Below are 23,938 nucleotides of genomic sequence, written 5' to 3' on the forward strand. Positions count from 1 at the left end.
ACAGTGGCCTTGCAGGGACCGGCAGCAGGGCCGGGGAGCCCCCGCAGGCTGCCCGAGCTGGAGAGCAGCACCAGGAACGTGGCGCCGGCGCTTCTGGACCAGCGCTGCGCTGCGCTGCTCCCCGGCTCGGCTCGGCTCGGCTCGGCTCGGCTCGGCTCCCACCGGCGCCCAGCGCGGGGAAGGGAAGCTGCGCCGCGGGGCGGGGGCTCGCCCCGGGGCAGGACCACGAGGCGCATCCCGGGGCAGCCAGCACAGCTCCGTCCCCCGCCCCCGGGCGCGCCGTGCCCCTCCCGGGGGCGGCCCCTCGGCGGGCACAAAGCTCGGCTCCCACGCCCCTGGCGGAGCTCCGTCCCGCCGCCGCTCATCCCTCCCTCCCTGCCTGCCTGCCGCGGAGCGCCGCCCGCCGCCTCCGCAGCGCCCGCCTTCCCTCCCCCCCTGCCGGCGGGCGCAGCGCGGCGGGATGGAGGCGGCTGCTGCCGGAGCCCCGGCGGCGGCGGCCGCTGCGCCCGGGGCCGAGACGCCGCCCGGGGCTGCCGCCCCCCCTCCGCGCCGGCTGCTGGCGCTGCTGAGGGCCAAGCTCTGCACCTGGTGAGTCCCGGCCGCGGCCCCCCCCGGCCTCCACGTGGAGCCGGGCAGCGCCGGCCTCCCTGCCCGCCTGCCCCCGGGCCGCGACCGCGCTCGGCGGGAGGGAGGGAAGGGGAAGCGGCCCTGCCGCGCTCGGCGCGGTGCCCGGTAGCGCGGTGCCGATAGCGCGGTCAGGATGCGGTGCCTTGTCCGCGCCGCCGGGAGAGGCCGTGCGGCGCCCGGCCCGGAGCCAGCGCCGCCGTGGGGCCCCCGTCGCGGGGGGACGCCTCGCCGCCGGCCCGGCGCTACCGCGGGGAGCGGGGCCGAGCCAGGCTTTGGTCCTGCGGGCGAGGCTGGGGCCGTCGCCCTGGCAGAGGTGAGAGCGGCGGGGTGCGGCAGCAGGAGGGAGAGTTTCGGGTTCCGCTGCCGGGGGGCTGCGCGGAGCGGGTGTCCGGGCACCGGGGCTGCTGCGGCCGCGCAGCCACGCCGCAGCCGGTACCTGCTGCTCTGCGGGCGTGTGAAGAGTCACTTCAGCCAAGATAAGCGTAGAGTTAGCGAGTGATGTATTTGATTTTGTTAAACCAGGAGTGTAATCTCATATATGCACACATGCCCTTGATTTTTTTTTTTTAGTAATTCTGGCTTAAGACTTCTCTGTTTTCCTGCTTTTTCTGTATTTTTATCTGTTCTGTACTCTTTTATCAACATTGTAGGGAAGAACAGGTCATGGGGGAGGGGGACAGAGAAGATGACAGAACGAAATAGCTGAGATGAGGTGTGGAGTCCAGAAAGAGCAGTATTGCCTTTCCCTCCTTCCTTGAATCAGCTTAGGACAGAGACCCGTTCAAGTATATCCCTTAAAATGCAAGCGTTGGTTAAGCATGGAAAACTTGGGGACAGAAATCTGCCAAGTTGTGCAGGCATCGCGCGCGTCCCAAGGCTGGTACTTGCCAAGTGCTGCCTTCAGTGAGAGCAGAGCCCCCTCCTCCCGCTTCCAGGCTGCAAGAGCAGCCATTCACTTACATCTTCAGTTTCTGTCTGGGGGAAAAAAAAAAAAGCCTGCTTAAAAAGCTTTTTTGAGGCTCTAGGTTTGGTTTCTAATAACTATTGCATCAGATATCCTCCGCTGACAAATAGGAGGTGCTGGCTCTCCTGCCACCCTCGCGCTCGTAGGCTCGAGTGCCGCTGCGTGGAGGTGTGCGCTGGCCAGGCAGAGTCATATGTTCTTAGCCTGCTTTTCTCCTTTGGTTATAAGTGGTTTTTTGTTTTTGGTTTTTTTTTTCTCTTTTCATTCCTCGTGCCTGTAAGGAATGCCTAAAAAGACAAGACAGGGACTTGTTCCACTGTTCAGTGACCTCACCTGTGCTAGTACTTTTGCCACATGTTGCCAGAGGGCTAAGTGAGTTTACTGATGGTACTTGAAAGAAAATAAAGAGCTCTTGCTGATTTTTGCTGAATTGATTTCTTTTTTTTTTTTTCTTTTTGTTTCCCCAGGTGGCTGGAGGCTCAGCCACTTCAGCTTTCTTAGAGGCCTTTCTGAGTCATAGGAAGGTTTGTAATTAACTAGATTTTTTTTTTTTTGAGTAAAACTAGTAGAAAGTATGCTTTCTGGTTCTTGAAACAAAACAAGTTTTTCTTTTCTGTTTCTTACCTTTTACAACTTGAGTTGACCTCAGTTTCAAAGCAGAACATTGAAACACTGACTTCTGAAAATATTACTTGTTAAAAATGTTTTCTTCCTGTCTGGAGCTATCTGCTAATCATGTTGAAACATGGCTTGAGTCTAAACCTGCATTTTCCTTTAACTACTCGCATGAAAATGTGAGATTATTCAAATGAAGCGGTCTCTTCCCCCTCCATTCAGGAAGGGTTCAGTAGTTAAAGCTGAAGTGCAAGTAAACTGTCTACATGAAGAGCGTTGCCAGGCTCTGCCTGTTAGTGTTTAACTGGTGGCATAAAAAAATACAGCTTTTCAAAAATGAAATTTATTTTCATGAAAAAAATCACATTAAAATTATAGGATTTATTAAACTAATAGCCAATAAAATTGTTAACTGTGGGCTTATTAGATTTTCTTTAACTTCCTGAGATATAGACTCTGATTGTATTTTAATATCTTGGGGTATTTTTCTTCTGCATTTCACATGGAGCCAAAGAAAGACAGCCTGACTTTCTCAAGGTGTCAAGAGCTGCACGTAGTTCAGCGTTATCTTTAGACCAATCTGTGGCAAACTTTCATGTTCTAAAAAATCCCAAAATGACTTCTAGTTTTGCTCATAGCCATAGATGTAGCTAGCTAAGATATGGTGGCTGAAGGGGGAGGAGGAGTAATTACTTAGTAGCTGACTACCAAGCAGTAAAAAACACCAACAAACCCCCCCCCATACTATAAAACTAAAAAGGCCATTTCAGACCACTTACCTTGTGTCATCTGAGAGTCCAAAGTGGTTTAGTCCTTACCAATGCATTTTAAAAAAGAGCAGAGAGGATCAGGTTCTGGCATGGAAAAGTTAATAATTAATATATTTTTAAAAATGATGATAAATTATTAATAAGAAAATCACAGTCATCGATACTCATGTCAATACCGGAATGAATGGAAACTCATGTCTTTGAAGCATTTTTTTAATAAGAAATTGTCTTGTGAAATGAAACCAGTAGGATTTAAAGTTTACTCTCAAGTTTTACGGAGGGCAAAACAGGTTTTTTAATGTACTATGTGGGCATTGAAATAATAAGGCTCTCGAGGCCACGTTTAACGAGGGTCATCTTACTCTGTTCGGATCGCCTTGAGCGCAGTGGGTTGCACCGGCAGCGTGGCATCACCTTCGCAATTTGGAGAAATTAATTTTGCACTTTGGCAGACGGCGTGAGGGAAACCATCGGTGCGTCCTGCTGAGGCTCCCACCCGGCGCGGGCGTCGGGCAAGAGGCTGTTAGTCCGCACGCAGCCCAGAAAGTTGCGAGAAACGTAGTGTTTTGGGATTCCAAAGGACGTTTTTGAGGGCAGCCTTCCACTGTCAGTGAACAGGGTCTTTATTTGGCTCTTTTGATCTTAACATTTTGAGGCTCTTCAGCAGAGGGAAGAAAAAAAATCCCTGAATTAAAATACAGAAAAATAAAGGAGGGAATGAGGCAGGGTGAAGACTGACTGCTTGCCTTGTCAGATGCCTTTGGTACTGTAGACGTAAATGCTGTAGGACTGCCTAGATCTACAGTAACTAAACAGCAATGAGTGCTGGTGCAGAAACCACTAAGCAAACAGTTCTGTAGATTCTGCAGCTGCATCTCTTCCCATATGCAAAAACGCAAGGAGATAATTCCTTATGTACTTTAAACCGGAGAAACTTAATTGTTAGAAAAGTTGAGGATCAGCTTAGTGGAGTTATTCCACTGCACGAGGGCAACCAGGTCATTCTTGTTTTTAATAAATGATGGTTGAAGCTGATCAATCATTAGCAAATGTGAAGGGCAGCAGATTTTCCCCCTTTTACCCTCTCGCTGGAACACGGTCGCTATGCAGTTTGCCAGTGCATGTAGGGTCCCAGCCTGTGCTATAGAAAGAGAAGCAAAGCTACTCCTTGCATATCATATCCTGGGGAAAATAGTTAAAACCTTGCCCCACAGAAGTCCATGTTAAACAGGCCAGATGCTTGCGGAGCAGTATTACCGGTGCTTCTGCCCGTCTCTGTGGCACCACCTAGGAGATGGGCGGAGGGGAATTTGCATCCAGGAGAGCAGGGCTTCTACCAGCCAAAGCAGCTGTAACCTCTCCTGGTGTGTATTGACAAGTGCAATTCATTTTGTGGACTACGCAGGCTTCACAGCTGTGCCCCAGTAAAATTGCAGTGGTTTTGTCTGGTCACATAGGTATTTTTTTAAATGCCTGCAACCACGTTTTTTGCGTGTTGTTCACTGCATTATTTCTCCCTTGAAATTTCAATGTGTCTTCTGTCATTTTATCTCCTGCAAAGGAGCCGGAGTTCACAGGGCTGGCAAAGGGCGAGCTGGGCCCATTGCCCATGCCTGCGTGAGAGAAGAGGTAGTCTCATCCTGGAAATTTTAGCTAACCTATGTTACATCCTTCTTAATGGCACCTGATTAAATTAATTCTTCATATGAACATAAAAAGACGTTTCTGCGTCAGTCAGAATAATTAGCCAGAATGTGTCACAATCATTGCTGATTTGTTCACCAAATAGTGCAATCGGATCTTTGACCAGAATAAAAAGAAATTCAATATAACAGAAGTGAGGTAGCTTCAAAGGTTTTTTTTTTTTCCTCTTTCTTTTTGCATACAAATACATATATAAAAATATGTATGTATTTTACAGCACTGTTTACAGTTAATGCTGTGCCACAAAGTAGCCATGATAAATTCCTAGCTGAAACATGGTCTCTGCTTACTTCAGCATTCAAAATGCTAGAAATGAGAACGTTCGTTCTTTCGGACACCAGAAAGAGTTATTGACACGGGGCTGGATAGGACCTTAGGAGGTTGTCACATGATACACGAATACTTAAATGTGAATGTGCACCATTGCTGGGATGGGCGAGGCAAACTGTAGCAAAACGTGGGGCTTGAATCTCTTGGAAGTGCAGCATGGCTGGACTTTGCAGAGATTTGCTGTCTCATTGAGATGGACTTGGAGAGAAAAATGTGCCTAGCAGCATTTTTAAAGTCAGAAGAGCTTTGGTGTCAGGCTGAACTGAAAACGAGATTGACGCAGCTGAAGTAGAATCTGTGCAAAGAAGATGTCTCCCTTCCAAGAGGAGGGATTGACTGTGTGATTGTAGTTGGCTCTAGCACCCTGGAACACACCCTTCTCATTGCCGGACAGCTGGATTGCACAGCATAGCTGGGCCAGCTGGCATTTACTACATTAAACTCAGCCACCTTGGGAAAACAGGCGGTGTTACTGGCACGTGGTGCACCTGGCACGTGGGTGCCCTGCCAGAAAGCATCAGGGAGAGACGTGGGCACAGGGTAGGTGCAGAATCCTAATGGGATGCTTTCTTCCCTTGCTCAATTTCTTTGGGTAGGAACAAATGAATCAGTTGTGCAGACAGTTAAATTCTCATCAGTAGTCTTCAGAGTAAACAAATTAGATGTGAACTCTGCAGACCTGTGCAGAGAGCACAGCACTGAGCCCCTTTCACTGTATATTGCGAGTATGCAGGCAGACACTGGGGTGGTACAAATCTGCATAGCTCCACTGGCAGGAAAACCAGCAAGCCAAAAGGTACACAGCAATCTAGGTGTACTCCTGTTTGTCTAGGAGCATCTGGAATAGTTCACTTAATATAAAGTGAAGAATTGCTACTAAAAGAGCGTGAGCTTCTTCCCCCCCCCCAGCTGTGGGTTGGACTTAAAAGGAGTTGTAAACGCTAACGTGATCTTTGGCCAAAATGTATTCTTAACTCCATCCTCAATTACGGCCGGACGTCATGGAGTATAGCAGAAAAAAATCCACAATAAATATTAATTATAACAATTCTTATTGTAAGAAAGATGATTTTTTTTTTTTTTTACAGTGAGAGCGATCAATCACTGGAACAACCTCCCCAGGGACGTGGTAAAGTCCCCATCACTGGAGGTTTTCACGATGTGACTGGACAGGGTGCTAGATAATCTCACTCAGGCTCCCTTTCCCATGAAAGGTTGGACCAGATGATCTTTTGAGGTCTTTCTGACTTGGGCTGTTCTATGATTCTGTGGTTAATACTTCTGTATTTCCTTAGCGCTGCTCAGCTTAGGATCTTGGCTCACTTTCAAAGACTCAGGTCTTGGAAGAGCCTGAAGGCAGTCGTGCCTTATCTCCATGTTGTAGATTTGTGTTGACCAAAGTCAGAATGGGATTCAGTGGAGGATGAAGGATTTAACTCAGGCCGTGTGCATCAAAACCTCTCTTGATGAGAACAGATCCTGCCGTTGGTTTGAGCCTGCCCAAAGCTGCTTGAAGATCCTTGCAACTATTGCAGTCCCTATGACTGGTGGTTTGAACTGGCTTCACTTCTTATGGCTGTCATGAGGTTAGACTAGATCTTCTGTGTAGACAAAACCCTGCTTACTGGTAAATCAGAACAACATTAATAGGGAATCGAAAAAGAAGAAAGTGTCAATCTAAGAAATGGCATTTTCCCTGTACAACTAGCAAATATTTTTTTTTAAAACTTGACTGTTTAATTCCAAGCTTACTGTGTTGTCTTTTATATTCACAGGCATATTTTGAAAACGATAATTCTGGGCCAGATGCTCTCCTTGTTTATCTGTGGGACTGCTGTTACAAGCCAGTACCTAGCAGAACAATACCAAGTGAATACTCCAATGTTTCAAAGTTTTATCAACTATTCTTTGCTTCTTCTAGTTTATACAACAATGCTGGCATTTAGGACTGGTATGTGAAATATGGGATGGGAGATTCTGGTTCATCTTTTTTTTTTTTTTTTTTTGTCCTCCTACATTTTCCTTTCAGATTTTGAAACTAAAATACTTAATACTTGTCATGTTTTTTTTAAAGTTCCTGCTGAAATTCCTGTCTTGTAATAACACATGGAAATGAATTTCACAGGTTAAATGTGCATTTAGTTCGATTTCATTTCACTTCTGTTTAAAATTACGTGCTCTTTGGTTTCAAGGCCTGTGTTATATTAGGGAAAATAGGCTTTGTTATAACAAGCTTCTTTACCAGAGGCTATTTAATATTCCTCCTATTCTTATTAATTTACTCTTTAAACAACTCCAGTGTTGTGGGTTTTTTCCTCATGTGGAAGAATTTCTGTGCTTTTCACCATTTGCATTGTCTCCTCCCAGGCTGCATTTTGCTGTTACTGTATCTTTCTTAAGCAGGGGCAACCAAAATCTAACGTCTCAGTTTTTATACTTCTAAAAAGCAAGATTCCTGTGCAACATTTGGTTGAAAGGAAACGCATATTGATTGCTGCTTTCTTCTAAACAGGCAGTGACAGTCTTTGGCAAATTTTGAAACAGCGGTGGTGGAAGTATATTTTTTTGGGACTGGCTGATGTTGAAGCCAATTACATGATTGTAAAAGCCTACCAATACACGACCCTCACAAGTGTGCAGGTAAGGACCGATCTCTCGTTTTGAACTATTGCTTTTATTACAGTTTTGGACCTGTTTCTGAAAAGAGATTCATAGGATAGACAGGGAAGCTATTTAAGCCTGAAAAAGCTTTCCAATATCTATTTTCTCTCTACAGTATAGAGAAGAGCATCCTGCATCATGAATAACATTTCCAGGAAGCAGAGAAAATTGGCTGGTGTTACCCAGTGCCAGCTCTTGAGTTGAACTCTAATTATTTTGATAGAAAGCACTTCTAAGAGTTTGCCGACAGCCACTCAGGTTTTTCTCCTGACACAAAGTATAGACTTAGGACCCGATAACACTCACTCAGCGCAGGGTCTTGCTGTTGAGAGCGAGGTAGATCTCTTGCCTGGTCCTAGAAGCTGGGAGGCATTGAGAGACATAACCCCACACGTGAGGACATACTGATAGCTGGTGGTGCTGACCGTGCAGTGAGGGACCAGCCCTATGGCTTTTGGATGTGGCACTTCAGTTCAGGTCCCTCTCTGGAAGAGGTGGAAGGGGGGTCAGCATGCCAGGCTCCTGAAGTGCCAGTAGACATCCTCTGCAATGCCAGTGCTTGGTGCTGCACTGTTGCACTAGGATAAATCTTGTGTCCTGAAATAGCTCTACGAGCAGGAGCGCTAAGGCTGGGGTTTCTGTGTTACCCTACACAAACATAGGCTGCTGCAAGAGTTCCTGCTTCCAGCTGCATGCTCCTGAGCTTGCACGGCCAAATCCCTTGAGGAAACTGGCTCAGGGCACTGAGCAGAGTCAGAGTAAACCCTGTCTTTTGTTGGACTATTGGTGAGCCGTGTCAGGCCCAAGTTAGCTCCCTGTGGGGCTCCACAGCTGCTGCTGCTGCTGGAACAAGGGAGGGGATGGGGCAGAAGCAAGGAGGGAGTGAGTCCGGGGCTGTGCCAGCCTACGCCTGCTCTTACCCATGGTGGATCTGTGGCCAGGGTCATGGCCCCACTTACCTGAATAAAAAAATAATGTATCATACAGAATTGGCCCTTAGTTGGAAAGGAGTGTTTAGGTGTCAGCATTTTACAGAGTCAAAGTAACAAGGGTTAATATTTAAAAGAATTACCTGTAAAGCAATAAACTCCTGTGGTCTGGGCTCCCTTTAGAGAACCGCAGTAACTTTTCCTTGCACTATTTAAAGGCCAGTAACATGTGCCTGATGGATCATTATTGCCACATTTCCAGTTCATACTTATGTATTATGACTCATTAGGCCTTTAATTTCCTTACAAATAATGCTTAAGAAATCAAAGCTTTAAAAGTGACACATTTCAGTCTCAAGATCAAATTAAGCTGATAATTGAGACACTGTTTGATCATATACTTTACAGCTGAAAATGCCAGGACTTTGATCCATATTCTCAGTAGTGGTAAAGCTATTCCCATGATTTCTTTCATAGAAATTAAGAAAGAACAGATACAGTAGGTTGTCCTTTCCAATTGCCAAACTCGAGCATTTGCTGAAGCTTCTTGCCATGTGGTAACCTTCAGAGTGATGCTTCTTTCAGTGTCAGTTTAGTAATTGTGAATTTGTTGTAACTGCCTGTTGCAGTAAGGTTTCTTGCACATTCTCTGAAGTCACCAGTTTCTCACCGCTGTCAGAAATGAGATACAGGACCAAAAAAGCCTGTGATTTGCTCCAGTACAAGGCATTTGGTCTCTGTCAGTAGCAAGCGGTTCTGCAGCTACATCCGAACCTGTGGTTCGGAGCACCCAGCCTGATGGCCTGTCTGCAGTGCTGGCTGTGAGAGGATGCCCAGGGAGCATATGAGGCACGCAGGAGTATATGGCACCTTCCAGAATGCAGGGTAATTACTGTTAAAGTGCTGGCTGGCTCGAGCTTCAGCTCAGCCCTATGAAACTTATCTTCAAAGATAAGTTTTCTCAGCTCAGCAAGGAACTTCCACGTATTTTCTCACACACGCATACAAAAGCAAAACAGATTTTCCTTTAGTTATCAAATACCAGCATTGCACGGAAGGGCTTGGGAGATTTTTACAGAGATAACATTGGGATGGCATCTCTCATTTCTCTGTAAATAAAGAAAAAGGCTTTGGTCCACAACCGAGCTCTTTCTGTTTGGCTGTGGCTGAATCAATGCCAGGGAGACTTCTTGGTGACAGCATGCTTCTGTCTTGTGGCAGGACTTGACTGTGCTGCCGTGTAAGCACATATTTCATAGCAAAAAACCAAGCAGTATAGCTGTGGTTTCATGTTGTCAGCATGTTTTTAGGCACGATTACCATTTGCTCCATAGATAATTTGACTGGAGGCATTTTATAGGCAGCTATTGACAGAATATCAGCTGATGGAAGAGTGTTAACCTCAATAGGAGAAACAGCAGGATGAGCCCCTGGGGCTCAGCTGGAGGCTGCCCTAAGGGAGCCTTGCGGGGAAGCGAGCAGGAGGGGCTGTTGAGCTTTCTTGCTCACAGAGCTGTCTGGAGCTGGCAATTATAAGCAAACCAGTGACCTCCAACAGTCTGTGATAATTTATTAACCATATATTAAAACGTCTTTTAATAATTTACTCGCCCTACTTTTAAAACCTCCTATAAACAGTGTGGCCAAAGCCTGGCTTGAGTGAAAACATTTGTAAATCAAATCACCAAGTTATCTGCTTTTTCCCTTTGTAAAAATACAGGCTAGAATTGAATAAGACGAGAGTTTGCTGAGGCTTTACTGGCAATAGTAATCAGTACCACAGTAAATGTCATAAAACCTGAATAAATAAATTTTATTCTTTTAAATGGCTCCATTGACACAATTCATTGTGATATTATATCTGCTTTGCACCTCTTTGATCTTCATCCTGTGCAGAAGAGAACATTTTCCACCAAAGAGCTCTGTAACATAGTAGATGAAGGGAAGGCAGGATCCAGTAGTTGGAAATCAGATTTCTTCTGTCTGTAATTGAGGGTAATTGCCCCCTGGAACGGATTACCAGGGCGTGTTCGTCATCATTTGGTGCCTGTGTGTCCTGGCTACGAGTCCTCTAACCAGGATGCTGTAGCTCTACAGCATGTTATTGGTCTGGATACAGCAATTCCCCATCTGGTGTTACTGAAAGAGCTTCTGGCTCATTATGTACTACTCCCTTACATCTTAATTAAGATTTTTTTTTTTTTAAAAGGGTTTTTGTTCCTCTCTTTCTATTTGGGTTGAAAAACTGCTTGGAGGCTGGAAAGCTACATGGCAGCATCTCAAGTAACAGGGAAGTGAAAGCTTACATATTAATAGATGTCTGCTACTAGGGGAGTAAAATTTTTCCTTTTTAATTTTTGTAATATTTCTTAGTTTCCGTGATTGCAACTTCACACTAGAGAGATCAAGTACATTTCCATACTCAGGACAGAACTGGTTCAGACCAAAGATGGAAAAACAGTTACAAGAGCTAAATTGTATGTTTTGCAGAAAGAGATAAATGACAGTTGTTTGATACTAGTCAAAACAGTCAAATTTGGAGGAAATGTTAGAAAGGGTTTTTTTTGAGCATAAACAAAAGGTAAGATAGAGAAAAAGGCCTGTGACTAGATAAAAACTCACAGCATGATACTTTTTTGTATTGAAATACGTGGTATCACACATTAGGACTTGTGTGGCTCTAATGTCTAAGCTCCCAGTGCAGTCTAGGCAAGTGATTTTGCACAGACTTCTCAAACTGGACAAACTGGAGGCAATCCAAGGAATGAAGACAAATAGGTAGAAGGATTAGAATTTAATCTGTAATAACTCCCCTAAATGCTGTGCTGGTAAGACTTTAATATGTGTAGTTAGGAACAAGTAAAACCAAACTTACCATGAAAGTCTTACAAGTTTGGTTAAAACCCTTGGGGACGATGGGTGACCTAGCAGAAGCCAGCACAGCAGAAGACTGGTGGTGCACTTAGGCAGGCAGAAGCTGGCAATGAACATTAAGGACTAAGGGCTCTTGTCTTGATTGTAACGATTATGCTCCAGTCCTGTTGACCTGGACCTAATACTTCGTAGTGACTTCAAGAGGCCAGGTTTTAAGGGCTGACATTTAAGAGTAATTTGTGAGCAGTCTTTGGAAGGCTGACTATATGTTCTGCTGTAGACTGTTACCTTATATAGTTTCATGGTACTCTACTGAGGCAGGTCAGAAAATACACCTTTTTTTTTTTTTCCTCCAGACAAATTCAGAAACAAAGTCTATTTTGTTGATTTAAATACTAAACCAATTATGGTTAGCTCAATGTTTTTGGTATTACTTGGTTATTCTAGGACATTGTGCCTATCTTATGCTGCAGCTTACTTTTCTGTATTAAGTACATAGCTAACTCTTGATAGTTTCTGTAATAACGAAGAATGAGTAGGAGATGGGTGGGTCTAACAGCAAGGCAAAGATACGTAGGATTTTAGAAACACACAGAGAGGGGATAATGAAGAAAGGAAAGAGAAGTTGGTGTCACTGCTTGTTGTGGAGTACAGACGTCCTTGAACCTTAGCTATTAAGTCTGCTTGGGGCAGTGTCTGCAAACACATCCAAAGTTCTTCGGAACTGCAGCTGCCTTGTGTGTCTCTGCTGCTGGGGCATGGGTGAATTAGAGTGGGTGACCTCCTTCTGACTAATTGAGAGTCAGCTCTAACAGAGTAATGAAGATGCATCAGTGGCTTCTACATGCTTTTGTGGGAAGCTAGAAGATTGGGAAGGTGACTTTAGGAAGGTTGTTCTTCCCTTCCTGCTTTCCTTCTACTAATTTTGCATGTGGTTCCCAGCACATGTACCTTTTTTTTTTTTTTTTTTTTTTCCAGTAGGATCCAGTTGGGGAAAAGAAAAACCCAAAACCACAGGGTCAGATTCTTGCCCTATTCACTTCAATGTAAAATCAGATCACTTTTATCCTTTAATAGTTCCAGATTTTTCTTTTGTGTACATGGAGCCCTAAACTCTTAACTGCAGACTTGAGGAGGAGTGAAAAGACGAGCTAGACAAAACCTGCTGGGGAGAAAAGGAAATGGCGGTGAACTGCCTCCTTGTATTGGTGTCATGGGGAGCAATGCAATTTCAGAGCAGCATCCTAGCATTAGTTTGTGAAGCTGCAAAGATTGATTAGATCCGTCATTAGAAGAGTTTCTAGATCAATGCCTTCCTACCAGGAGAGAGTGGACCCTCGCTCCAGCTCCTCTCTCACATGCAAAATGCTTTTTGTGGTAAAATGTGGGTCTGACCCCTCTTTTAAGTGAATCCACTGGGGTTGCTGTGTGGCTTCATTAACATCTGATAGCAACAGAAAGTAAGATCCTGTACATTTGCTTTCAGGATAGTGCAATCCACACTTGGGGTGGGTTTCTAATTCAAACCATTTCTCTGTACACACAGCTGCTGGACTGTTTCGGGATTCCTGTGCTGATGGCTTTGTCATGGTTCATTCTCCGTGCAAGATACAGGCTGATCCATTTTCTTGCTGTTGCTGTCTGTTTGCTGGGTGTAGGAACAATGGTGGGTGCAGACATTTTGGCAGGGAGGCAGGACAGCGAAGGTAAGGAGTCCTTCATCGTGGGGGGGACGAGCGGAGAGACGGTTCCCGTGGTGGGCTAACTTGTGAAGGAGAAAGAGGAGCAAATGCAGGGGGAGTGAATATAGTTTTATTTTAAAAGAGAAAAGGAGAAGACATGCTGCTATTTGTATTTCTTGTCCAAGACGACAGTGGCTGAGAAGATGCTGAATTATAGGGAGCTGTGGAATTTCTTTGCTTGTAGGTTTGGATTATTTCTTCCACCTTAAAAGAGAAACACTTGCATTAAGCTTAAATTTTGCTGCTGCTCATCAGACCTGATGAAAGGCCTCATTCTTGAAAGCTTATTCACTTTTACTAATCATGCGAGATGATCTAATAAAAGATGCTGCCTCTCCCTGCAAACCTTGTGTTGCTTACACTGTATCGGCCTGCTGGCAGCCAGACTTCTCTGATTTGCAGTTTTCTATGAGCACAGATAGCAACTCAAAAGTTACTTACGAGCAAGCAGACTTCTCCGAGTTATCTTTGGCAGACCCAACAGAAATGGTACACGTATGCCCGAGGCCCACAGGCCACCGCCTGGAAAGCAGGGGCTTAGGACAGGAGAGCAAGAGGAGACGTGGGCAAGATGCCGGGATTCCAGGGACCTCTGGGGGGAGGCTGGGCTCTGGGGTCCAGGATCCATCTGGATGCAGATGAGGGCAGGTCTCGTCTTCTCTACGGCAGATGCCTAACTCAACCCATACCATAGCAATCTTATTTTGAATAAGAATTTTGAATTTCCAGAGCCAGAGGGTATGAGGCAAGGTAAATTTCAGGGGGAGAGGAATGGGGCATTGCCTTCATCAGGCAGTATAGAGATAAGCCTGTTTGGCATTATTGTGGGGCCTTACTGTAGGTGAGGCATCAAGACAAACTGAGGTTTAGCTTTAATGCTATGTGGTACAAGTATCTCAGTCCTGAGGGAGAAAAATCTTCTTTCCCTGAGACTTTGGCAGTTGTGCTTTATTCGCTGACCTGGATATCGTTACTATTGCTTACCCTCATATTTCAGACATATTTTCTTAGTGATGGCCAAGTGGCTCAGGGAAGGAAATTTTAAATCAATTCAAGGATTTAAACAACAGCGATCCTCTTGCTCTTTAGCTGATGCGTAATGGCATTTACTTGCTGAGTGATTGTATCACAGGGAGTCCCATTTGCACAGTATAAATAAATCACAGCAGGACACACGATACCACCCATCTGCAGTGCCCACTTAAGACCTGTTGTAAACCTGAAGCTGAGTCCAGATCCCACTGAAATCAACAGACTGATTTTAGCAAGACTTGAATCAGGCCTTACTGCAAAAGTGGGGGCAATATTCAGAAAGGCAGAGAGCATCTCTAACCGGGAATTTTCTCAAGTCCATACAGTGCCTAAGGTCAGCAGAAGTAGAATTGGACCGGACTATGCAGCAGTGGCTTGGTCAGGATGAGATTTCAGTGCCGGGTTTAGCTCATTCCAGGCTGTGCCGGGTGAGGTGAGCGGGTAGCAGAGTCTGTGCGCAGACACCAAGCCGCTCATCTGCACACACAGGGGGTGTTTCCTTTCCCCTCACCCTTCAAGGTGCTAGGAAGGTAGAGATGTTAGAGATAAATTTGCTTGTCTTTTTAAGGAAAGTTAAAAAGTGTTTGCAGCATTACCCTTATTGTGGATTAATATTTCTGTACAGGTAGTGACGTGGTGATTGGAGATGTCTTAGTGCTTCTTGGTGCTTCTTTGTATGCCATTTCTAATGTGAGTGAGGAATACATTGTGAAAAATCTGAGCAGAGTGGAGTTTCTAGGAATGGTGGGCTTGTTTGGGACTATTATCAGCGGTCTACAGCTGTAAGGATCTAATATTTATTTTAAAACTAATTAAGAATATTCTGCAGATGATTGCTTGTCTACCATGAAATGATGATGTTGCTATTAATTAATTCTTTGTTATGTCTGCATTTGGCCTGTATGGGAGTCCTTCCACTTGAATTCTATTTTTGTTGCTGATCAGCATCCATTTTATACCCTCTTTATTTGCACTATTATTACAGCAATTCTAAAGCTGAAATCCTGCAATCGAACACATACGGTACTTGGTTGTATTTTTGATTTTGTTGATCTTCATGAGGACACTCAGTATGCTGAGGACTGTTCACAGGAGTGTATTTCTTAATGGATTTTCTCTGTGGAAAAGTTTAGGAGATAATCATTAGCAGGAGGTCTTCCATATTAAACTTCAGTTTAAAATGAAGCCATGCATACTCTTACAAATAACCACGTTAGAGTAACAGACCACATGCACTTAAGTCGATCTAATGAATTTTATGTTCCTCATTTCTCATCATTATAGTTAATAATTTCCTCAAATGGTATATCAAATAAAACTGAATCTCCAAAGGATGAAAAAGCCTGGGAAGAAGGCATAAGAATTAAATAAAAGTGCTCTTGACTTTCAGGCACTTTAATTTTCAAGTCTTTTTTCATGCTTGTTAGGTGTTGGGAGTTAGTGTCATTCAATAAAATTTCAAACAAAAAATTAAGGAATTATAAATCAAAATGCTTCTTATATATTTTGGTAATTGAATTATCTATTTGAATATGATTTTTTTTTCTTTTTTACTGTATTATATCTTTTCTCTAACTCTAGAGCCATTGTGGAACATAGGGAGATAATGAGAATTCAGTGGAACTGGAAAATTGGTATGTGTATGACAAAGTGATGTGCATTTTTACAGAACACTGGAAAATTATAATCATTTAGACTTCGAATGCTGGGGTTTTCATTTTCTTTCTCTGGATATTAAGCAGCATTCATATTGTCACAAATTTATTTTCTGCAAACTTTGCAGCTCAGTAAAGGATAAGGTTTGCAGGATTGAACATTAAAACCTCTGAGCTCAGGTTTTGCATTTTACATATAACATGAAATAATTTTTCAAAACAAATTGAAATAAATAAAAATTAAACCTGTTTAATTACAGACATGTTTGGTGTTGGAGCGTTACAAGAACGTTTTTCTGTTGTCCTTCCTAAATGAAATACTGGGGAAATGGATTTTGTGACACATTTTGACCTCAACAGAACTGTACGTTACTAAGAAATGTGGCTCTAAATTTCTTCAGCCAGCTGTTACGTTAACTAGGAAAGAACGAGAACTTTCTTGTATAGATATAGTAATTTTTGCAACACAGGGTAGTCTTGGAAAAAAAGTATTTCTGCCATGTTTTTCTTAAATTTACATTCCCATATCTTTTAGGAGACCTTATCCTAAAAGATAAAAATGCATAGTTTTAAAGCATCTGAAGAATATTGGTGTTCTTTAAAGTCAATATTCCATGTCGTGCCTTAGAACTAAATTGTCACCTTGTTTTACAGCATTACTGTTCACAGTCTTTGCCCTCTGTATGTTTGGGCTGTATAGCTTCATGCCAGTAGTGATTAAAGTTACCAGCGCAACCTCGGTCAACCTGGGCATTCTGACTGCAGATCTCTACAGTCTGTTCTTTGGGCTTTTCCTCTTTTTCTATAAGGTAAGTATCTTCATTCTTTCACTATAATTTCAGTTATGGCTTTACTCTAAAATGATAAATAAAGCATAGTGTTCGTAAAAGCCCCTGAACAGTCATTTGCACTTATACGTTTCTACAGCTTGTTATCGTTCGCTGTTGGCAGGTGTCAATCAGGAGGAGTCATACTTAGTTGATTACATAGCATGCACCATTAGGCAGATAGTGATTTTCAAACAGTTTCACACTTGATGGAATATGTTAAGAGTTAATGTAAAGAGATAGTAAATAATTTGCTGAGGTGTTCAAATTGTAGAGTTCTTGCTGTAAGCCCTGTGTGGAACTGTATGTTAGATTTGGTTCATCTTTCCAAGTGTCCAAAGAGAGCGTGTGAATTTCCCTGTCCTGAAAAGCATCTGGTGTCTGAGAGAGGAGCATTTTGGCTTGATTTCCAGAAATTAGTGTTTTCTTTTAGAAACTTAATCTATTCATTACCAACATCTTGGGATAAGAATCTCTCTGTGTTACTGCTAAGGAGAGACTAAAGGAACTGAAAAAAATGCAGATAAATATATTATTCTGTATGCTCTCCAAAAGGCAGTTACTTTTATTGTGCTCTAAAATATCTTTGGTAGTGTCTGTTCAAGCTAAATGACAGTGTTAAAAGGTTTCATTCCACCCTACGCTCTTTATCCAGAATAATTTGTGGGAACCTAGCTCATTACAGCAATTGGAGCAATTGAGTCAGTCGCTCGGTGACTGGAAGGGGCTTAGTGAGATGCTCGTGAACTTTGCTTAAGAACTTGATTTGTATTATTCCATGTCGTTGCTTTCTCTCCAGCATTATGGAGAGCCAGAAACTTTTAGGTCAGGTTTGTTTCTGAAAATGAAGGCCAATTTATTTTACAGTGTGGAGGTCTGGCAGTGGTAGGGTCCAACAGCAGCTAGGTTTTCCTTTTCAAGAGTCTCTTAGCTCAGCTTTCCTCCCTGTTTTGGGTTCCAAAATTTGCTCCAAGCTACAAAGCATCCATTAAAAATGAATGTAGGAAGTGAACCATACTTACATTCTAACAATCAAAAAAATGCTCTCTAAGTCGCTTCCAAACATGTATTTTGGCACCCAGACAGCTTAACTCAAGAAAGGATTATAAATTTATATTCATAATAGTAAAGAGGAAGAAGTAAGCAAGAGCTTTGGAAGGAATATAATAAAGTTTTATTCTTCAGGATTTTTAGCTTATTTTGGGGAGAGGTTTTGCTGGGAGCAGATCATCCCATAATTACTAACTGCGGGGTATTCTGGTAATAAAAAGGAAAAATGAATTAGAGGAGACTTTGGGATTGTATTATGAGAGCGTTTCAGATATTTATTAATATAGGAACTTGCATCTGTGGTTAGAAACAATGAAATAGCAAAAAGGGGAGCAATAATAATGCCACATCTTTAGTAATCAGAGTTCTGAGATAGCTTAGGAACCAAGAACTGAGAGCGTCTGATCTTGACATGGCTTTTAACGTAACACTTAGCAGTAGAAAATCTTATTGCCAACTTAGCCATATAGTTTCTTTACCTATGGGGCAAAGAAACCAGGCAGGACATTTCCTGAATGAAAAAGCACCCTGGATACAGGAATCTACAAATAAAAATGCAAGGAGTTGCTCTGTATTCCCCACTACCCGATGATATTTCACAGCAAGCCACCGAAGGCTTGGCTGGGCTGCAGAGGAGCCAGCCGTGGAGAGCTCTGAATTACTGCGGTCTGAGCCTGCTCTGGAACAAGCAGCACAAACATACGGTGGCTACAGCAGACACCGGGCCCAGGGATTTCTGAGGTTTTGACTTGAGTGCATTAGCAAAAAACACTGTGCACAACTTTTCAGCCCCAACCATGTCTGTTTAAGGTGAAATGCAAATTTTGCATACCTGTTTTGATGAGCTCTTTTTTTTTTTCCTTTTGCTCCATACCGAATCTTTGCTGTGCTTGTTCCTAATGAGCTCATTATATACAGATACCTGTAATCCCTCAAGAGGTATTAAAAAAGGTCTCTTTTGTTGTATAAACTCCTATGGAAGGGAGTATACTGTAAGTACAGACACTAGATGGAGTTACAGTCCTCCAGTAACATTTAAAGTAGTCTTTAGGCTTGATGGTGAGTATGGGGATATAAGCTGCACAAGTATGACCGAAAGCAGTGTCTGAAGCAATGAAGTTGCTGCAATATTTGAAATGAGAAAAAAAAACAGGAAGAAAACACAAGAAAAGACCACTGAGCCCTCCCCAAAAATGAAAGAAAGTGGATGGGGGGAGCATAGGCCTGTTGGAGCAGTATGGTTAAGGTTCACCTGTCTCAATAGCTGCAAACACATAGGCAGGCCTTGAATCGCAGCTACGCTGCAACGGCTTTGGCACCCTGGCTCGGTGATTGTGTATCCACTCATGGAAGAATCCATTCTGAGCAGGATCAGAGACACCTACTGCCTTGTACGCACTACAGGAGGGGCTCTGGCAGTTGCTGTGACTGCCCAGTCTCGCCCGCCAGCCACATGTCCTTGCATGCAAGCACATGTTCCCTCATGGCCTTAGGTTGCACTCTGGAGAAGTTGTCCAGGTGCCTTGGTGCAGAGCTGGGCTCTGCCTGTCTGATGGGAATGGGTCAGTCACAGGTAGGGCCATGGACGCTGCTGCCGCTGCCTCCATCAGGACGTCTTCAGAGCTTGGTGCTTCCTCCTGTGCGGAGTGAACGCTTGGGTCCAAGCTCCTCCAGGCAAACAGCCAGCAAGGTGAGGAGAGAGGGCACGTATCACAAGGCCACTGTGTTGCAGCCTGCTTTTGCTTTTGCATGGTGCCATCCAAGGGTTTCCGAGCCAACTGACTACCAGCTAGGAACTGCAATGCCTTAATTGTAGATGCTTCAGTCTTTTTTGCATCAGAGTCCACTGTCCAGGTCCTACCATTCATTTCATCCAGCTCTGCTGCTTAAGAAGCTAGAACATACTTTTCAAGCACATCTAAAGAAGCTAAGGAGGTTAGGGAGTACTGACGGTAGGATATAGGATGTGCTGTGTCTTTCATCCTACTGTTTAATCAGTGTAGTTTGGCAAAGCCAATATGGAGGACTTCAACAAATCTGCTGAAAAAGTGTTCCTGGCTGTGGATAACTTAAACACTTTGTATTATTGCATCTGGTGTTAAGAAGCAAGCGTGCATTTTTCTGTCAAGGTGGATGAATCTCAACAATTGGACTTTTAACAGGCAAGTGAATGATAGTGAATCAAATGCCTGATGTACCTTGGCAGTTCATACTCTTACCTCACACCACTCTTAACAGAGCACAAATGCTGATCTTGTAAAAGGAGCCCCAGTCTCCCTCTCTTCAAGGACTTGCTGGGTGTGAGAGCAAACCAGTTTTGGTCCAGTAATAACATTTGTCTAGCCCTGCAGATGGTTAAGAGCTGTGCAGAGAACCAGCTGCTCTGGTGACTTGCAGTAGGATGGAGAGATTCATGTCTTGCCAGGACCTGAAATATTTGGCTGTGCTGAAGCAAAATTCTCTTAAGGGTACAGTGTTTCAGCATTCATGTGTGTAAACAGCTATCCTTCAGTATCACCATATTTACAGCCATTTGTTCTCTCTGCTAAGATTCTTGTATGTAGACCTAAGGAAACTCCCTGTCCAACAGTGTTGAGGATGAGATGCAGAGAAAACCAGCCAGCAGCTTGAGTCTATCAGTGAACGGGGCTGCTGAATTTTGATTTTCAGACCTGAATACAGATTGTGGTGATAATCCTCATTAAAATATTTTTAAAAAGAAAGGGTACCTTTCACATTCTTAAAACAAGGCAGCATTGACTTTTTTTTATATGAGATGACTTAACATGTTTCTTTCTTTCCTCTGCCAGTTTTCAGGTCTTTATATCCTGTCCTTCGTTATCATCATGGTGGGCTTCATCTTGTATTGCTCCACTCCGACTCAGACGGCAGAGCCCACTGCCTTGCCACAGCCTGGCAGCACCGGCTTGGACAACGCTGCACTGAAGCTCGATGAGAACGACAGTGAAACTCCAGCTGTAACCGTACAGTTCACAAGAGAAGAAACTGTGGTGGTCAGCACTGATTAAACAAACGGCAGCATTTCAAAATAGAGCTTTTTTTTTTTTTTTTACTGCCAAATTTCCCTCAAATATTAACCTGGAGAATTGTTCTACTGCCAAGGCATATATCATGCTGCGCTGATTTTAATGCACTGGATAGACTTTTAAGGCCAGATCCTCAATCAGTGAAACTATTGATTTGCCCTTGCAGAAAATCTGGCCCTTAGAAGAAGAGAGAGTAGTATTTATGTGGAGTCTCTGGAAGGTGAGAGACTGTTATTTTTACATGCTTAATTAACTTAAGAGCAAATGCTTGGGGGAAAAACTAACCCAAAGCAAGTTCTCAGGTCACTAACTGGAGCAAATACGTTTTATATTGCATTAGGGACCCAAATCTGCAATATGCTATCTGGGGGCTTCATGGTTCCCACACCTCAGTGCCGGATACCCTCAAATAGCATCTTGCAAAAGCCACTCAGCTTCTCACAGGATCTGGTTCTGCAAGCCGTATTACATACCTACACCTTCCACCTGCCGATGGACTTCATTCCTCCACTGGAGGATATGCTTCTTACATTCCACCCAAATATTCATCTCTTCATATTGCTGCACTCCCTGTTGCAGCTGAGGCTGCTACAGGTATTTTATTTTGAATTCTACTAGTAAGGGAAGTTTGAATATGTTTTTTTGTAATCCCTTCTTTATCTCTCAGTGGCCTGCTGTTTGGTGCATTCCCACTAGATGGAGGAGACAAAGTCAGGCCCTTGCTCTGTTCAGTAAGAACTGAAGGATTTTTTTTCTGGATGAGACAGCAAAAGGGTTTGAACTGAAGTTCACTTTTCAGTGAATTTCTCCCTGAAATGGGGCACACTTCTGCAGAAAGATTTGAATAAAATTGGCGTTTCTTAAAAAAATTGAAGCATCTTAGACAATCCTCATTGCAATCCTAGTGACATACACTCGAAAAGGTTAAGTGCTTTCAGTAGATTCATTGGCAGTTTTTCTCCCCCTCTTCATATGTACAGTAAATGATTAAAAAATATGAGGCTGCAGTTTTAACATCAGTAAAACCATACTGGGATTTTATTTTATTTTATTTTTTTGTACAAGCCTTCATAGCTCAGGTGTATGAAGTAACAAAAGAATAAAGTTTTCAGCAGCTGAAGAGTTGGCTCTTGGTTTGTTTATTTTTTTAAGCTAGAATTTCTTTATTGCTCAAAATTATATTCATTGTTTTTACTGACCAAATGATTCTTTCAGTGTCTGAGCTTTGCCATAAGAAGTAAATGGGACATTTTCTGAAGATACTGGTGATCAGATGACACAGACTGGTTTTGTGTACTTCTGGTGTCATTTATTCAAGCAAAATAATTCAGCAAAACTCTTACCTGATTTTATTTAGCAATAGCAAAACAAACGTTCAGCAGATACTACAGTAACGAACATTGCCTTTTCACTGAGTAGTTCGTGAATGGAAGGGTGAAGAGGTGCTGATGTTATGAAAAGCATTTGGGCCCAGTTACCTTTTGCTTTACTACTGGAGTAAGATTCAGGTCAGGGATTAAGACACCTAAACTGGTGCATCTATAGACATCTGTACATCTAAAGCTGAACAAGCAGCTGGAGAGCAGTAAGGAAGTCTGACGGCAGTAGATACCTAAGAGAGGCCATCTGGATGAAGTTGTAGTTCTCCATACCAAATTTTAGTTGCCTACAGCCTGGAGGTAAGTCCCACCCGCTGTTACCTGTGTGATTAGTTAACTACGTGCAGTAATGAAGCAAACAGCAAGCAAACCTATAGGTCTATAGATGAATGTTCCAGAACTCTGCACCTCTTGGCGCACAATGGGATTCAGCTCCTAAATGTAGCTAGTTAAATATTTTGTGCAAAAAAGTTGCTGAGGTCCTATCTCAAGTGCCTCTCCGTGGGGCATGATTGCGTTGCCTCGGTGTCAACTGAGAGACCTTATGGAGTCTGTAGCATCTCTAGGGGCTGGCAGATAGGACCCAGGATCTAGAGGAGACCTGTGACCTGGAGCAGATTGTGGAGGCCAGATGAGATACCTTACGACCTCTGAAATGGCGCTGCAGCCTGTGGTTGAGGCACTCAGCCCTTCCCTGATGACTGTGCGGGGCCATATGCAATTACTTTAGATGCTTAACCTTTACACAGCTAAAACTGGATGAGATGAATCCCAGATGAAGCTTATGGCCCAACCTTCTTTCTGTGGTCACTGGATGGCATTTCAGCATCTCTGTGGTGTTTGCTAAAACAGCTGTGTGTGTCCAGTGGTTGAGAGAGCGCTTTGGTGTGCCTGCATGTCACATACGCAGTGCGGCACGAAAATCAGTCTCATTTTGTGCACCTCAGGAAAAATAGCAGGGCCCTTTGCACAGGGCCCACGGTGACTGTGAATTGCTATGCAAAGAAGAGAAAGCACGAGGCAGCAGCTGGAGTTATAATAGAAGTGCGGTGGAAATTGTGGTCAGTCAAAGGCTGGCGTCAGCGGGTGAAAGCATTACCTTGGCAGATGGAAAAAGTAAAGCTAATTTAGCTCGTAAGTTCACAGCATCCCTTCTGATAGTTCCCATTGAGTGAAAAGCAGGGGGAGGTTTTTCCTTTGTGCCAAAGCAAGGAATAAAAGCCCACCAGCTTGCTAACGTTGTAGCAGCTCCACCAGAGGATGATGTTTCGCTGGTGTCCCGTAGTGCTGGCATGAACAGGAGGGGACGTGGCAGCTTCCCCAGGGACAATCCTGGAGGTTTTCCATTAGCACCAAGTAGCACAAGCTCTTACAGTGCATTTGGGGTGGACCAAGCGGGGTCAGGTGCCTGCAGCGGTGCAGATCTGAGGCAACCTGTGCCCGGAGGAGGGAAGAGGTGACAGCCCAAAAGGCGTTCGGAAGTGGCAGAACAAATGCCAAAGGCAGGGACCCAAGTCAGTGAGCAACTGAAAGAAACGGCTAAAAAGGGAGGCCATCCCATGGCTTCTACCCCTTTTACAGGCAAGGGGTGGGCCGCACGTTGAGGCTGTTTTGAGGAGAAACTGCTGACGGCAGCAGGAAGCTTTGGGGAAATCCTCTTTATTGATGAAGAAGGCACCGAGTCCTGTTGTTCTGAAAATGGTGGATCCTTCGCTTCCCACCAGGGCCACCC

At 43.9% G+C, this 23,938-nt stretch overlaps 1 protein-coding gene across 3 annotated transcripts; it reads left to right on the top strand.

Annotated features, from left to right (window-relative positions):
• The first annotated feature begins 381 nt into the window (after positions 1-381).
• SLC35F2 (solute carrier family 35 member F2) lies at positions 382-21,947 on the top strand. 3 transcript variants are annotated; one of them, XM_087758886.1, is made up of 9 exons: positions 476-588; positions 2,059-2,115; positions 6,786-6,961; positions 7,523-7,650; positions 13,021-13,180; positions 14,874-15,030; positions 15,830-15,882; positions 16,558-16,712; positions 20,591-21,947. In XM_087758886.1, the coding sequence occupies exons 3-9, from the start codon at positions 6,817-6,819 to the stop codon at positions 20,807-20,809; spliced, it is 1,017 nt and encodes a 338-aa protein (XP_087615012.1). In that variant the 5' UTR covers positions 476-588; positions 2,059-2,115; positions 6,786-6,816; the 3' UTR covers positions 20,810-21,947. The 3 variants fall into 3 exon arrangements, with proteins under 3 accessions (XP_087615013.1, XP_087615011.1, XP_087615012.1); XM_087758885.1 differs by lacking the exon at positions 2,059-2,115 and having other exon boundaries at positions 387-588; XM_087758887.1 differs by lacking the exons at positions 2,059-2,115; positions 14,874-15,030; positions 15,830-15,882 and having other exon boundaries at positions 382-588.
• Positions 21,948-23,938: the final 1,991 nt, after the last annotated feature.

This window comes from Nipponia nippon, unplaced genomic scaffold (genome assembly GCF_047370975.1).
Source record: "Nipponia nippon isolate SJK-2023a ecotype South Korea unplaced genomic scaffold, ASM4737097v1 scaffold_2, whole genome shotgun sequence".
NCBI classification, from domain to species: domain Eukaryota; kingdom Metazoa; phylum Chordata; class Aves; order Pelecaniformes; family Threskiornithidae; genus Nipponia; species Nipponia nippon.

Excerpts from the sequence above, each read along its gene's own strand:
- SLC35F2 (XM_087758885.1), top strand. The coding sequence starts at position 461 with ATGGAGGCGGCTGCTGCCGGAGCCCCGGCGGCGGCGGCCGCTGCGCCC. Across the intron at positions 6,962-7,522 it reads AATGCTGGCATTTAGGACTG|GCAGTGACAGTCTTTGGCAA; the intron begins GTATGTGAAATA and ends TCTTCTAAACAG. Across the intron at positions 16,713-20,590 it reads TTTTCCTCTTTTTCTATAAG|TTTTCAGGTCTTTATATCCT; the intron begins GTAAGTATCTTC and ends TTCCTCTGCCAG.